Genomic DNA, 14,699 nt, shown 5'->3' on the forward strand with positions numbered 1-14,699 from the left:
TCAAGATAAGACTTATGATTTAAAAAACAGCAATTTTGGGAGCACTTCACAAAAAATTTTTGTATCGTTTTATAAAAATATGCTATGCTTCCAATCATTTTGTGAGATTAATTACTTACAAATACAAACAAATACATAAAAACAAAGACTTGGCAAAAGCTTTACTGAGAAAGTCTGATTTTGTTCAGACGACACAGAATACAGAATAAAAATTTGTGAAATTGTGAAGGAAGACCTTTGACCCCGAATAAAGACAATTGGAACGTTATTAAATTTGTTAGGTGTGATCATTTCAGTTATCTCAATAGAAAGGGTATAAAGAGAAAGCCTTGGTGTCACTACAATTTCACGCGGTTTCTGTTACAACTCTCTTAAGCTCTTTAGGACATTCGGAAATCCAATTCACGGGGGATACATAATTGGGCTACATGATATTCAAGCTGTTGTATCCACAACGAAAAGGCAAAGGCAAACATGTTTGTATTTACACTCATATTTGAGTATGTAAGACATAATTTTCACACTAACTGGAGAACAATGAGTGGCAAACATGAGTATATTATACTGATATATTAGTTTCCGAAGGAAATATATATTTCAAATTTTTGTTCTCTTGCTAGCATACGGAAATATAGTTGTCACTTTGCGTTTATATTTCATGCACTGGAAACAATATTTCTCTTTTTTCCATTATAATTTATATTGGCAATAAATGGGATATAAATTGAAAACAGTTCTGCTTCATGATCATCTGCGAAAAATGATATTTGAGCGGACTACCTTGCTTGATATTGCATTTTTGGCGTGGAATTTTTTATCTAGATTAATTGGAATGAAACTGAATAAAAACATTTGATAATGCACAAAACATGATCTGATACTGACAGCGTGATCAAATCGTATATTTAAAACATGAAATATGGTGAAGTTTCAGACGAAATGCACCGGGTGTGAACATTTCTCACTACATGTGAATCAATATCGGGACCTTGATCCGTGATAGTGCGCTGGCACTCGATAGTCAAAGCGCAAAAATAAATTTAAGAGCATTAATGAAGCAGAACATACTCATTAAATGAATCGTGAAAACATGTCTCCTCGTTTTAAATGTATATTTATTTGAAAAATTTGCGTCAGTGTGCCAATCCATATTTTACGCATATCGACGTCAACGTCACTTGGACTTTATGGACGTGGTTCAGCTGAATATCGAGTTCAAAATATTCATAAATATTGAAAATTGAGATCAGTCAGATTTACATGTTTAACATAACTTCGATAGATAAATGGTATAATGATAATATTTACAGGTTAGCTCTAGACTAGACAAGCATTTCACAACATGGTTCGCAACGCATACAGATGATAGAAGCCAATGCCGAATTATAGTTGAATAAAGTACGAAACATAAAATGCATATTTAGGAGTACAAACGGCTTAAATATTCATTATTCCGAACTTTTGGCCTAAAACCAAATTTTAACGAGATCCCTTTTAACTTGAACACGGGATATGGCTAAGTGATAGAGGCCAATTTCTATCAATTCATTTTAGAGCTGGGAAAACAAAATGGTTGAGTAGGTATGATAGAAACGAAATACAAAACTGTGCGTATCAAATTAAGTAACATTTGACGGCATTTCACACATTTTGCAGAGACAAGAAGTATTTCTAGAATTATATTTATCTAATACTCTATCGATATCGAGGAGAACATTTATTCTCAAGCGTGTGATATAATTGCCCCCCGTTTTTCACGAAGCGCCATTTTGAATTTGGAGGTGCATGTTTAGAAGGCATTCAGTAAAATACTTGTTTTCTATCAGATGTGTACAGTTTCCGAAGTAAAAGATACGGATTAAAAACTATAAACACCAGAAAATAAAATTCGGTGCTACTTTGGTATGTGTTATCAGCGATTGTGTGATCTCCGTAAGTTCGGGTTAGGAACTGAATTCTAAATAGATGTCTTTATGTGATTGAGATCGCGTTAAGCAAGTGAGATAGCATACCAAAGTGGTATCGAACATTCAATATTCAACCGAAACTACTCCTTCCAATGGGGTTATTTGTACAAAATTAAGTGATATTCAAGAACAATACAAAATTCAAATCTGTGCTTTACTTAGCGCACGTACGCTCTCCAGACTTTAATTTTTCGTCAAACGTATAAAATGAGAGGGTATAATCCCACATGTAACATTAATTTTTAATAAGATGTGGGACGTCCTAGTCATGTTCATCGTAGCGCGTGGTTTTGTATTATAAACGGAGAAGATTAAAGGCTTGGCAATAAAACATGAAACAATCCGAGAAGTACATTTATTTATATAAATAAATATACAAATTTGATATATTTAAACCTCTTTATATAAATTGATTTATATATACATATATATATATATATATGAGTATTTGGAGGCTGAAAACGCGACAAAAATTTCTGAAACCAAATTCAAATGTGATTGAAAAGAAGGTTTAAAAAGAATTAAACTTGAAAAAAAAACTCGCCAGTGTACTACTAATTATGCACTATACAAATTTGTATAGCACAACGTGGATAAACCGCGGATCGCTGGAGTTTTTATGCGACTCTTCTCGCTGGCAATAATTATAGAGAGAAACTGTAGCGTAACAGTTTTTTTAAATTCATTAATGCGGTTGAAGAATATATACTTTGCAATATTGTTATTATACGTTTATGTAAAGTTCTTTTCAGTTCACGGTAATTTTGCCCACCCCTGGATAGCAGTTTTGTAATTCGACATCTTAAGTGACATCGCTCTATTGTTACCGCATTACATACATGAGACAAACAAAATTTTTTGCAAAAAAAAATCCGAATTATAAAATAATCAGAATTACCTGCAGAAAGGCGTCGATTTATTTTTACCACGAGAAAATCTCATATATACCATGCACAAAATTTATACTAGATTTGGTAACTTAAACGTTTTGCTACAAGTCTACAAGTTACCCTCACAGAACTATACAGAATATCTTAAATTCACTTTGAAAAGAACACTTTGATCGCGTTCGAAACTACGGATTAAAACGTACGAGGAGATTATGATATACGCATTCAATTTTTCACCAAAGTCCAAGAAAACATTGATGGCGGAGCATCATAGTCATTTGCCTGATGTACGTACACGTTAATATATTGAACATATAATATGTGGGCGTGCAAAGCTCTCCATGTCTCGCGTCGTTCAATTTGTTTCGTGATCGCGACATGAGGGGAAAACCTTTAGAACAATTTCTATTCCCGTTAGCATCAATGCTGACCACGTCAATCGGCGTTTTTCACTGTCATTATAATTGAATTATTTCCTTTGGAGGTTAAAGGCTCCTTTAGGATGGTAGCCACAACGAAATGAACACCGAGAAGCGTAATTTAATAATGGGAAAGGGCGAGACCCAACATTGCCAACTTCGACGTCAAAATTTTTGCAAAAACAATTTGAATCGATCGGAAAAGCGTGTTCGTATGTTATAGCGTATATAGCGTGGGTTTTCAATTTCTTCACATGATTTCAAGACGAATCACTAAAAAAATGTATGCACTTTTGATTACTAAAATCTATTTAGTAACAATGATTATGCATTATAATGTTATATAGTTCGAAACAAAAAATTATTAATTATTAGTTGGTATAACGAAATCGTTGAATTTATATTGGACTCATCTGTTTTATTGGTATTGTGATATAATTAATTTTCGACAGTCTTTTCTTATAGAAAATTCGCTGTCACAGTAGTTAATTGGTAGGAACTCAAACCTTCGAAACTAATATGTAAAGTTGTAATCGCCATAGTCCTTCTCTTGCTAATTTTTACATATTTTTTTCAGATGAAATGAGTAAGAGAGGGATATTACTCAAACAAAAAGAGTGAAATCAACGATATCAGTTTGACCAATGAATTTTACGTCAGAGAGCAAAGAGCAAATCTTGTGGTGACACTGAGACTCGTATCAGTAAATGATAATTATGAAAAAAACTTTTAGGCTTCGTTTTCTGTGATTCTAGTTGTCCACCAAGCTTCCGTATAGAATTATTGTATTTTTGCATGAAAAACTGTTATTACAAGGTATTATATAACTGCATAAATATCACCAGATATGAGCACTGTATAACAATAAGTCGTTTGAAAATTTTAATAAAGTTGAAACGAATAAACATTTTTAATTGCATTTAAATTGGGGCAAATATTATCCGATCAAATCAAACAAATGTTTCTCAAATAAAATAAATAGAAGTTGAGAATATTTCCGTTCTGTCACATGTTCATTGTTAAAGTGAAAACTCATTCGAACAACCAAAAAATTTGAAACAAACAAATAAATTACGAAAATAAATGTCAAATCCACCTTGAAGCGACGTCAAAATAACACAAAATCGATGCTAATAGATTTGTGGACTATACACCTATTGTCTATAATTCAATTTACAGTTAGCTTCAATCACGACTGGGCCCCTAATGGATCGAAATTAAGAAGGGTGGTTTATTCAAACCCCATGTTTAGACAAGATAACCAACGGTGTTCTTTTTTTCAATTCAATGGTGGCAGGTTCCAAACGCTATTATGGTGTGTGAGCCAGTATAAACGATTCCATTGTCAAATTTTTATTAAATTAGGCTCTGAAATTATTTCAGACAACAAAATCGCACCCTGGGGAATAAGTAAGACAATGAGAAAGAATAAACCAGATGGATTATTTAGAATGAAACCGATTATTACTTAATGTTATCGTATTTGAAATGCAGATGACATATAATAATGGTCCTAGTGGACATCCTTGATATATGCTGATCTAGTAAATCTCAACAAAGGATGATAATGATTCTTGTGACAATGCCGCAATACAAATACAGAATATAAGTTGATCGTCGTAGAAGTAATCTCAAATCGAGTAGTCAGTCAATAACGTTAGATATATCCAACTCCGCGATTAGCAGGGAGATCCGCGATCATAGGGGTCACCTTGACCTACCATTTGTGTACTTTTTATCGGCAAAATTTGAAGCAGTGTTTTGGTTTAATGACTAATTTCTCGTTACCTTGCTTTCTGCGAATATTTTAGAAACTTTTTGTGAGATAAGGTATATAATACACAATATCTAAATATAGTAAATCCTAATTTTTTTAACAACATCATATATAAATAGGGCCATATTTATGTGCTGAGAAAATTCAAACACATCAATATACCAAGTATCATTTACCTTGCTACACACTTGGCTAGCAAAGCAAAATCCAAGATTATACTCAATGCGCCATTATATGAAACACGATCTCGGCTTATGGTAGACGTGATATTAAAACGCCATAAAATGAACCTCTCAGTATTGGCGAAATTACTCTTAATGTGGGAACTCCAAAATTTAATCTCCCCTCTAGAAGCTTTCGAGATTTGACGGTTGGGGTAAATCTCTACACTTTGTCAAGCATGTTATAAATATGTGTTATGTAGTGAAATTATGGAAGAATCGTTTTTTTTTTGTATACAAAATATGGCGGGGGCGCTTTTTCAAATGTCACATTTTTGCAGCGGGAGCGTCGTAGAAAATATCCGAAGAATCATACAAACGCAGTAAGAAGTAGTTCGATAGAACGTTGTTTCCAAAGGTTAACATCGACAATATGACGTAGGACAGCAGAGTGTGTTAGACATGTAATTATTTCTTTATGGTATAAAACGAATATGAAACGTCAAAAACGTATTGATAAGCATCATGGCGTCATATTCAACCTAAAACATGCCGCGCTCTTTAACAGTGTCATTAATGCCCAGCAGACAACTGTGATGAACGGCAGGGACGCTGCCCAGTCGGAATAAATTGAAAAAATATATTATAATCTTTTCCTTCACGCGTGCACACTAACTATATAAATTAAAGTTAATTTTACACATTGTTTAAACATTTACCGCCATTTTTCTATTGAAACGAATCAACATGCTAAAAGTTTGTCTAACTTTAAACTGGTTAAAATGCCGTTAAATCCAAAATTATATTTCAGACCGCTAATGGAGCTTAATATGGCTCATTTTCCAGCCCACTAAATCGTATCGATTTTAAAAATTTAAGTGAATCATTATCACATCGCCAGCGGAGAATGAGGCATGTAATTTAGTAACGGTAAGTGAAATTTTACACTTTGGTCGCGATCGGGAAACACTTTTAAAAAATACGGAAATTCAGAAAATTTTCAAATAAATCCATCAAGAGTTAACCTTATATCATCTAATTTGCTTTTTTATTAAAGTTCAACATTCCGATTACTTAGATTTGGGATGCAAATCTAAAACATGACAACAACATGAGTACATACGGAACTATCCGATTCAATTATTAAGCATGTTAAAAAGTCAAAGAACTGGTATATAGGATAAATCAGTATTTTATAGGGTTATACCAAAAAAATACTAATGTAGCACAAAAATTTCTCACTTGTCATATATTAGCATTTCAAATCTTGCTTTTGTATATATTTAATTAGCGAAATAAGTATCTGGTAGTTCTTTTGTTCTATGTGTTGTTTTGTACAGTTGCCCATGTTTTGAATCCACGTTACAGTATATTTGTCAATAAACTAAATTAACAAGCAGCTGTGCAATAGGTATAACAGTTATAATTTTTTTTTTTAAATGAATCAAGTATAATCTTTGGCAAGTTATTGCAACACTATTACCATTTCTAAAATATAAGATTCATCGGAAAATTTCTATTGGTGATGAATTTACAACCATACTACATTTACAGGGGTAGGATTCTGGCGTTTTACAAAAATTTATACAAAAGCAAGTTCACAAAAATTCAGTCGAATGTGTACCATACTAAGGGAGTGAGTCCTGTCGAGAGCAAAATTGGTTGAGTTGATACAGAGGATAAATAATTTCAAGTCCAAAGGACTTGAATAAACAGAATTAGTTGAATAAATTGGTTACTGCGAAGAACAACAAAATGATGACATAAAACAATGGCGCGACAAAGCTTTTTTTACCGTCCGAATCGGCCCTTACTGGGAAAAACTCAAGCCTGATAAGAAGTATTGTGAGCGTAAAATAGATTTTCAGCTGATGTTATTTATTACAATTATATTTCATGAATAAGTCAATTGGTTTCAAAGTAGAGGTATTATCGGAAGGTTGTTAAAATCTTGTCATCAATTGTAACTATTTCTCACTCTACTACACAAAAGAGCAAGCGTGACGTGTATTTTACATCTAAACAAAACATATTGTATCTAATGATTCTGGATACTTCGTAATTTGAATCCAGTTTATTTTGTCGTTCGTTCTCATGTAAGAATAAAAGGAAACATTATCTTACCAAAACACACGTTCGATATTAGTGTTGAAAGACTTTTTTAAGATCGCAGCGCCTCTGATATCTGACGAAATTGTATGAATAATTTTTATTTTTATGACTAAGGCATTTTAGGAATTGTTCACCAATTTTTTCCGTTAAAAAACCTGTTTAAATGTAGTATTAATATCATTTTTTCGTTTGATCATATTCTATAACGCCACTAAATGTTCCGATTTTATCTTGACCAAAAGACCGTTTATTCTATTTGCACAACTAAATAATTGAAGCAAAACCTGCCGTCAACCTCAAGTATAACAAAGAAAAAAATTGAACAGCATTTCTCTCTGTTATCCACAGAAACATGAAATGCGATATAGTCGGGACATTCCTAAAATACAATTGAACCCTGTAGTACATAAAGATATGTGTAATATCTAAAGATATCTAATTTGGAAATACATATTTTTCAAATAAAATTTCAATTCATGCACATATTTATACTGAACATATTAAAACAAAATTGCTTCTAATTATTGTTGTGAATATACAACTAAGTTCCAGCGTTATAGCAGTGCAATAGATATTTTGTACGACCGATTCGAAATAAAACAATAATTACTCACCTGTCATCATATACGAAATCAGCATCAAATGTGTTTGCATAAACCAGAACAGCGACTCCTGCGCATATTAATTCCACCGGCAATATCATACTTGTATTTGTTTGAGCAATAAATACTGTCACGTTATTGCTCTTGGAAAGGCATAGCCATTTTGTGCACACCCATCTCATACGCTTCTTTATAACTATCGCTAAAATATACAGAAAAAAAATTATTTTTTCACAAAATGCATAGCGCCAAACTCTTGAATCGTCGTGCTCGCTAACTGTTGATGCAAGTATTGGTGAAAGTCGCTGTAATATCATAGCAAACATTATAGCCTTGTGAATTGGGCATGAGATACAATACCAGAAAAGTGGGGAATATTATATATTGTATGGGGAGATATGGTTCCAAAGTGTGAAATCAATAATTTCAAAAAGTTTAATAAAATTTTTCCCTTAAGAATTGTCTGTTATTACACAAAAATCATATCCTTAGCAATGGAGAGAACTATTCGGCGACGCAATTTTGCAACCAATCAAAGATGAATAATAACTGCAATAATAAAATAATTAATAAATCAATGATGGTTTTCTCTAATGAGTCCGCAAAAGCTTTCGACTTTTAGATAGTACTTCAATGAAAGTTGAAAGTTTTTCTTAAAATTTTATCAAATTAAATATAGACTTATAGGCTAATTGATCATAATCCCATTGAAAGGGATTTATATAAGAAAGCAAATGTATAGTTGTTGTTCCATCATTCCGTATTTGGATGTATATGAAAACATCAATGAGTGCGAAAGCTGAAAATAAATGTCATCTGGGTGTGTTAACTTGTTTACTATTGTACTACGCTATTGTTCGCCATTTTGATTAGTACGCTATGTTTCGATTAGTACGCTAACGTTATGGCGTCGATCATAATTCATAAGATATATGTAATATTGTATAAGGTATAATATTTCCAAATAGATATTAGTTCAAAATCAAATGAATGATGCTGGTTTGCTCCAAAATAAGAATAAATCATATTGAACTGCATGAGAACAGTTACTATTACTATTTGTAGTATTCTCTTAAAATAAAATTAAAGGAAATTAAAGGAAATTAAATTTTTACATATATTTTTATAAGCAATATTTCTTGTGTTTCACTGCAGAACATTGAAATAACTAAAAAAAACTTTTGCTAAAAGAAAAATTCCGAAGGTTATATGCCATTCCCCGGCAATAATTATCTGTCCTCAAACTTTCCCACGGAACAAACTAGAAAATTATCTCAAAGTAATAAAGTTGAAAGCTGCTATTCAGAGACGATATGCAATATTTTGAAGATTTTTTTAAAGCACTGCAAAGGTATTTTTCATATTCATTTCATTTACAATCAAGTTATAAGATATATATAAACAAAACAAAAAACTGAAACACGAATGAAAAGTACCCTAAAGATGCGTGATAAAAAATTCCGTGGGTATTGGTATATATAACAAGTCGACCTGAATAAATATCATTCCGTGTATATGGATAATTCTCTATACAAAATTAGTGTCCTAATTTTTCACGTCAATTAACTACAGTTTTGTCGATATCAAGGCAAGCTTCAACATTCTGTAAAGCCCTGTTGTAAAAACTAAACAGCTACGCTTAGACAATCTGAACATCCAAATACTATAGATTCGACACGCACTGCACTAAATTCTATAATTCATTGTCCAATCTTAGCTAATCTTGCCAGCGACCGCCACCGACAACACCTCATTCAAGATGATTGAACTAACCGCGCCGCGATGATGTCGCACGAATGTCGTCGGAGTGGCCAATACAAATTTCCCAGCGCAATTCTCGATCCCCACCGCGCGACAACACAAGTAATGGTGAAAAAATTATCGTGTCTTGAGCATTTTTAAGAACTATTTTTTGTTTGATACTAGTTTCTGATACGTTGGTATAAGATGTTATTATTCAATGCATGATCTATTTCTCAAAGTTTGGTTGACGCGGGTTAAAACTACATAATATATTTTCCAGAGCAGAATCTCTTTCCATTCAATTGGATAAGGGGCTACCTACAAAACAGAAAACAAGTTGTGCAATAAGACTATTTATTCTCTACCAATATTTGTCTCATGAAGTACGAAGTTCCTCAAGGATCTTCACTTGGCCCATTATTCTTTCTAGCCTATATGGACGACATGTCTATGGTTGGACTCTTCTGAGTCAATCATGTTTTCTGATGACACTGATTTGATTCTATTTGGGAAAAACTTGAAACAACCATTGACAGTTGCAAACCGAGAACTGTTCAACATTCATAGCTGGATGTTGGAAAATAAATTATCTCTGCCAACAAAACTAAACTTGTACTATTTCATCTAAGCAAACATAAAAATGTGAGTTGCTCAAAACCCTTGTTGCTCAATGGCAAAGAAATTAAAAGAGTTAGTAAAATAAAATGCTTAGGAGTTATCTATGATAAAAAACTTTCCTGGAAATCACAAATCATGCGTGTCATCAGTAAAACAAAAAGAAACTTGGCAGTTGCTGCCCAGGTATCCCAGTGTGTTAATCAATCGGATGTACTAGCAATGTTTCAGTCATTATTACGCAGGCACATCCGATACATTTGCGCAGTATGGCTCCATGGGAACAAAACACTAGCCTCGAAATTGCAAGGTATTTGTAATAATTTTTTGAGCATTGTTTTTTGGAAAAGAAGACGTGAAAACGCAGACGATTACTTCGAATCACTAAATATACTAAACGTTGAAGATATGATAAAGTTTAGAGTGTTGTCATAAACTTTATAATAATGCGCTACCAAACTGCTTTGACGACATACTTGTCAAAAATACCTCCAGCCGAGGAAGTAAATCTGATTTGTTCCTACCTTTCATGATGAGTAAATCTGTCTGCCAGCATGCGCTACGTTATATTGGAAAAACTCTGGAACTCTCTCCCCTTGAATTTGGAGATCCGAAAAATCATTTTAGAAAAAAGTCCTACTTGATATCCAAATATTAGAAATTATTATTTCAGAATCACACTGATAAATATACTTTCTATTATGTAATAGGCTACAATGTTCTGATGTCGCGAACACAAATAAATATCAAACCACAAAAAAATCTTGTTGATAGACCACGACAGAGATTTGGCAGTCGAGCTATATTGGATTCTCTCTATCAAGTTTTTTGCTGTGGTATTCTATGCTTTGTGTAAACTGAGATTATTTTGGTTTTGCTGTGAAGTCAATGTAATGGTCAACATGTGTGTTTTGGCCAAGTGTTTTTTGCATAGTTTGTAAACAATTTCCTCTGAATTAATTAGGCTTTGTGTTTTGTCCACATCGCTTCAACATAAAAGTGAACATTTTCGTATTGCAAAATTATGTATATAGACGTTTCATACATAATTTCAAAGCGTTCCGAGCAGTCAAACACAAAACCACAACAAGCTCCAGCATAATGAAAGACACTTAAATGATGTGATTTCGTACATGCTTTTCCTATTTCGCTTTCATGCTCTGTTTTACTTTCGAATTAATAATGAGGTAATCTGTAATGTGTTAATATTGAACTAAAAATAAATGATAACTCTGTTGGAATATGCTAAATAGGATTTTGAATTTGAGTAGAATTAGAATCAATCTTACTATTTCCAAGGTGTCGTACGCAGGGCCGGATTTAGACCATGAGAGGCCCTAGGGCCTAGGCTATTTCATTTGTGAGGCCCCTCCATATAATAAGCTTATAAGCTCAGAATTTCCCTCTAAACATGTCATTGCTTAATGTTAAAAATATTAAAATAAAAAAAGTGCATTAAATTATTCGTTTTTTTCATTCTCCCATTCATGGGTGCAAATTTTTATTTAAAAGAATAAAAATAAACTTATACTATTTCCAATCGTCGAGCTAAGAAAATGTTCGATTGTTTTGTTCCGGGAAGTCGGAAATTATACATGACACTATCTGATCAGGCAATGTTTTTTTTTATATCACTACAAAAATAGTATAATACGCCACATTTTTGTGTAGGATCGATGTAGGTGCAATGATTGCGCCGCCAGAATACTTATAGTATATATATTAAACTGTACCTCGTCATTTATTGTCCAAATGTTTTACAGTGAAATATTCTTGCCAACTAGTTCAGGGGTGGGTAACCTTTTTCGGCTCTCGTGCCAAAATCGGCTAAATTTAACAACAAAATGCTCCCGCGTGCCGACCAAAATTCGGGAAAATATAAGTCTGACAATTAGATTTGATTACTAATCTTTTTCGAATCAGTGAGACTTCTGCTGCTGTATTACCGCTGATAGAGATTTTACATTAGGTTTATATTTTGTAACTTTCAAAGAAATACATGAACTACTGGTTTCTGGTTTCATCTTTCGGGCTACACCTGTTACGAGACTTGATAAAGTTTATAACTGGGAACAGAGATTCACAAGCATAATATGTAGATGATCACGCAATAGTTTGTTTTCTGCACTTCCCTCTTGTATTCCCTAATTGCTTATATTTATTTCGAAGTCATTTTATAGCAGTGAGTTAGCAAGTAACTCTCATCAACATGAGCTGTACAACTTCATAAATCAAGCAGAAATGAATAAAAAGGGTGGCACAGACAAGAATTTAGCCAAATGAATGCTGCGCTCTTTTCGACAAAATTTCCCGAGAGCTCACTCATTTGTTACGTCATATTTCTTTGTATTCATATGTCTTGAAAGGACAAAAAGAGTTTAAATAAATAACAGATTGTTAACAAACGATATATAATGAATAAACAAACAACGAGTTTCATCAGATAATCCAGAGTCCTGAAACTTTTTATCTGAAGAAGAATGATCTCGTTTCTGAGGCCTCGCTCGCGTGCCGAATAAATGGGCTTGCGTGTCAAGTTTGGCCCGCGTGCCAAGGGTTGCCTACCCCTGAACTAGTTGTTCATGCAAGAGCACGTACTTTCAAAGTGTATGCTTTCAAAGAATTGACTGTATTACACCACAAATTCTACAACATTCACAAAATAACCTTGAACAAACGGTTAATGGCTATATATTATGATAATATAAATAAGTGAAATGAAATAACATTTATTTTACTATGAGCATAATTATTACCATATAATTTGGAACATTGGCCACTGCTCCATTGCTTTGGCAAATAAGTTCGAACACCGGCACCTCGTAGGTTAATGGAGTATTTGTACGGCGCACTCATTGGTTTCTCACAGGTCGGCGACATGCTGACCGTTTACGAATCTTGTCAGTTTCTGTTGCAGCTTCGCTAGTTCATGATAGTGCTGTAGCAAGTATTGTGTCAAGTAAGTGTTGTATAGCAAACAATTTTGACATGGTATAAAGATGTTGCTATAATATTTTTCCTATAATTGTCTTAAAATGAAAATGAGATATTGTAAGTTTAACTAACAATTTATTATTGATTTACACAGCCTTACTTCAGTAATTGTTTTAGCATTTGTGCCCAAAATTGATAATATATGACAACTTAAAATAGTCGATCTATATGGGATGACCAACATACCAGCCTGTTTTTACCCTTTGTTTCTTGAGGTATTTTTTGTTAATTTCAATTTTTGTTGAATATTTGAGTGTCTCTTTCGCATTTTCTGAATTTGTTAATTTAAGATAATCCTTTCAGCTAATATTTAAATTACCTTTGATTATAAGGGATGGGTGATCATACTTCAGTCTTCTTAATCGGAAATCTATACCTACATATATAACAATCGATGCAATTGCACAATACAACACAGTATCACGTACACTCACTTCATTACATATTCTAAGTCAATTATAAATCAATTTATATGTTTTATATTTGCCTTCACCTTACCTTATAAAATTAAATAATATAAAATCACAGACGTTAAGTTACCTGCAACCCTACCTAAATAGAATCTTCTGAATACCAGTGATTAAGTTTGATCAAATTGTTTTCAAGTTTGTATTTTTCCCCTTCATGGGATTGAAGAACACATTAGATTTGACTTTCTTGATTAGTTTTTAAGCTCCCATAAAACTTTGTACAATAGATCGTCGCTTACTCATAATCCGTCTTTTTTTATATTTATATTGCAGCAATCAATTTCGACTTTTTAGTAACAGTGTTAAATTTGTCAGGGACCTCGCTGACCTTCAAAGGTCCTGCAGCTTAATGTGCATGGTGTCGCTAACATGATGACTTTTGATTGTCTTTTCGCGACCCCACGTCTATTGCAGTTCAAATATTGTATTTTTTTTTGTTCAATGAATTTATTTAATTTTTACCATTTGTTTAAATGTACAATGTTTTTGCACGACGAAAAATAAATATCTAAATCTGAATCTCTGCTTAGAAAAGAAATCTGCTCAAGCCACATTCATCGGTTTCGAGAAAAACACAAATTTCTGCTGTTGTCTATTCCACATCACAATTGTAAGGAAATTGCATAAGAGTGGGTCTAAGTTATAAAAATGGGTAACAAATCCATTGGTCAGGGTCTCTTTACTTCATAGTAATTGTCTTTAAAAATTTGACGAACTGGGGAGAAACATTGCATTGATAACCTGAATTAAAAAATGCAAGTGTTAATTTTGGCGCATGATGAAATTATCAACAACTAATTGGAAAAATTATATCCCCAAAGCATTTCCCACATATCATCGATGTGTCAGCTTATCTTTTTAACATTTAGAAATATTCTTGCATACCTTGCATACAGAATAGGAAATTCGCACATTATACAAATACGTTAGAACATACCCGCTTCTAGAG

General features: G+C 33.0%; 1 protein-coding gene across 1 annotated transcript in view; it reads right to left on the bottom strand.

Annotated features, from left to right (window-relative positions):
- LOC120336152 (protein O-mannosyl-transferase TMTC2-like) overlaps positions 1-8,129 on the bottom strand; it is a 57,479-nt gene extending 49,350 nt beyond the window's left edge. The window contains exon 1 of the mRNA XM_039403762.2: positions 7,941-8,129. Coding sequence (XP_039259696.2) covers positions 7,941-8,110 — 170 coding nt within the window. The 5' untranslated portion in view covers positions 8,111-8,129. The remainder of the gene's footprint in view (positions 1-7,940) is intronic.
- Positions 8,130-14,699: the final 6,570 nt, after the last annotated feature.

Source organism: Styela clava, chromosome 2, assembly GCF_964204865.1.
Source record: "Styela clava chromosome 2, kaStyClav1.hap1.2, whole genome shotgun sequence".
Lineage (NCBI taxonomy): Eukaryota > Metazoa > Chordata > Ascidiacea > Stolidobranchia > Styelidae > Styela > Styela clava.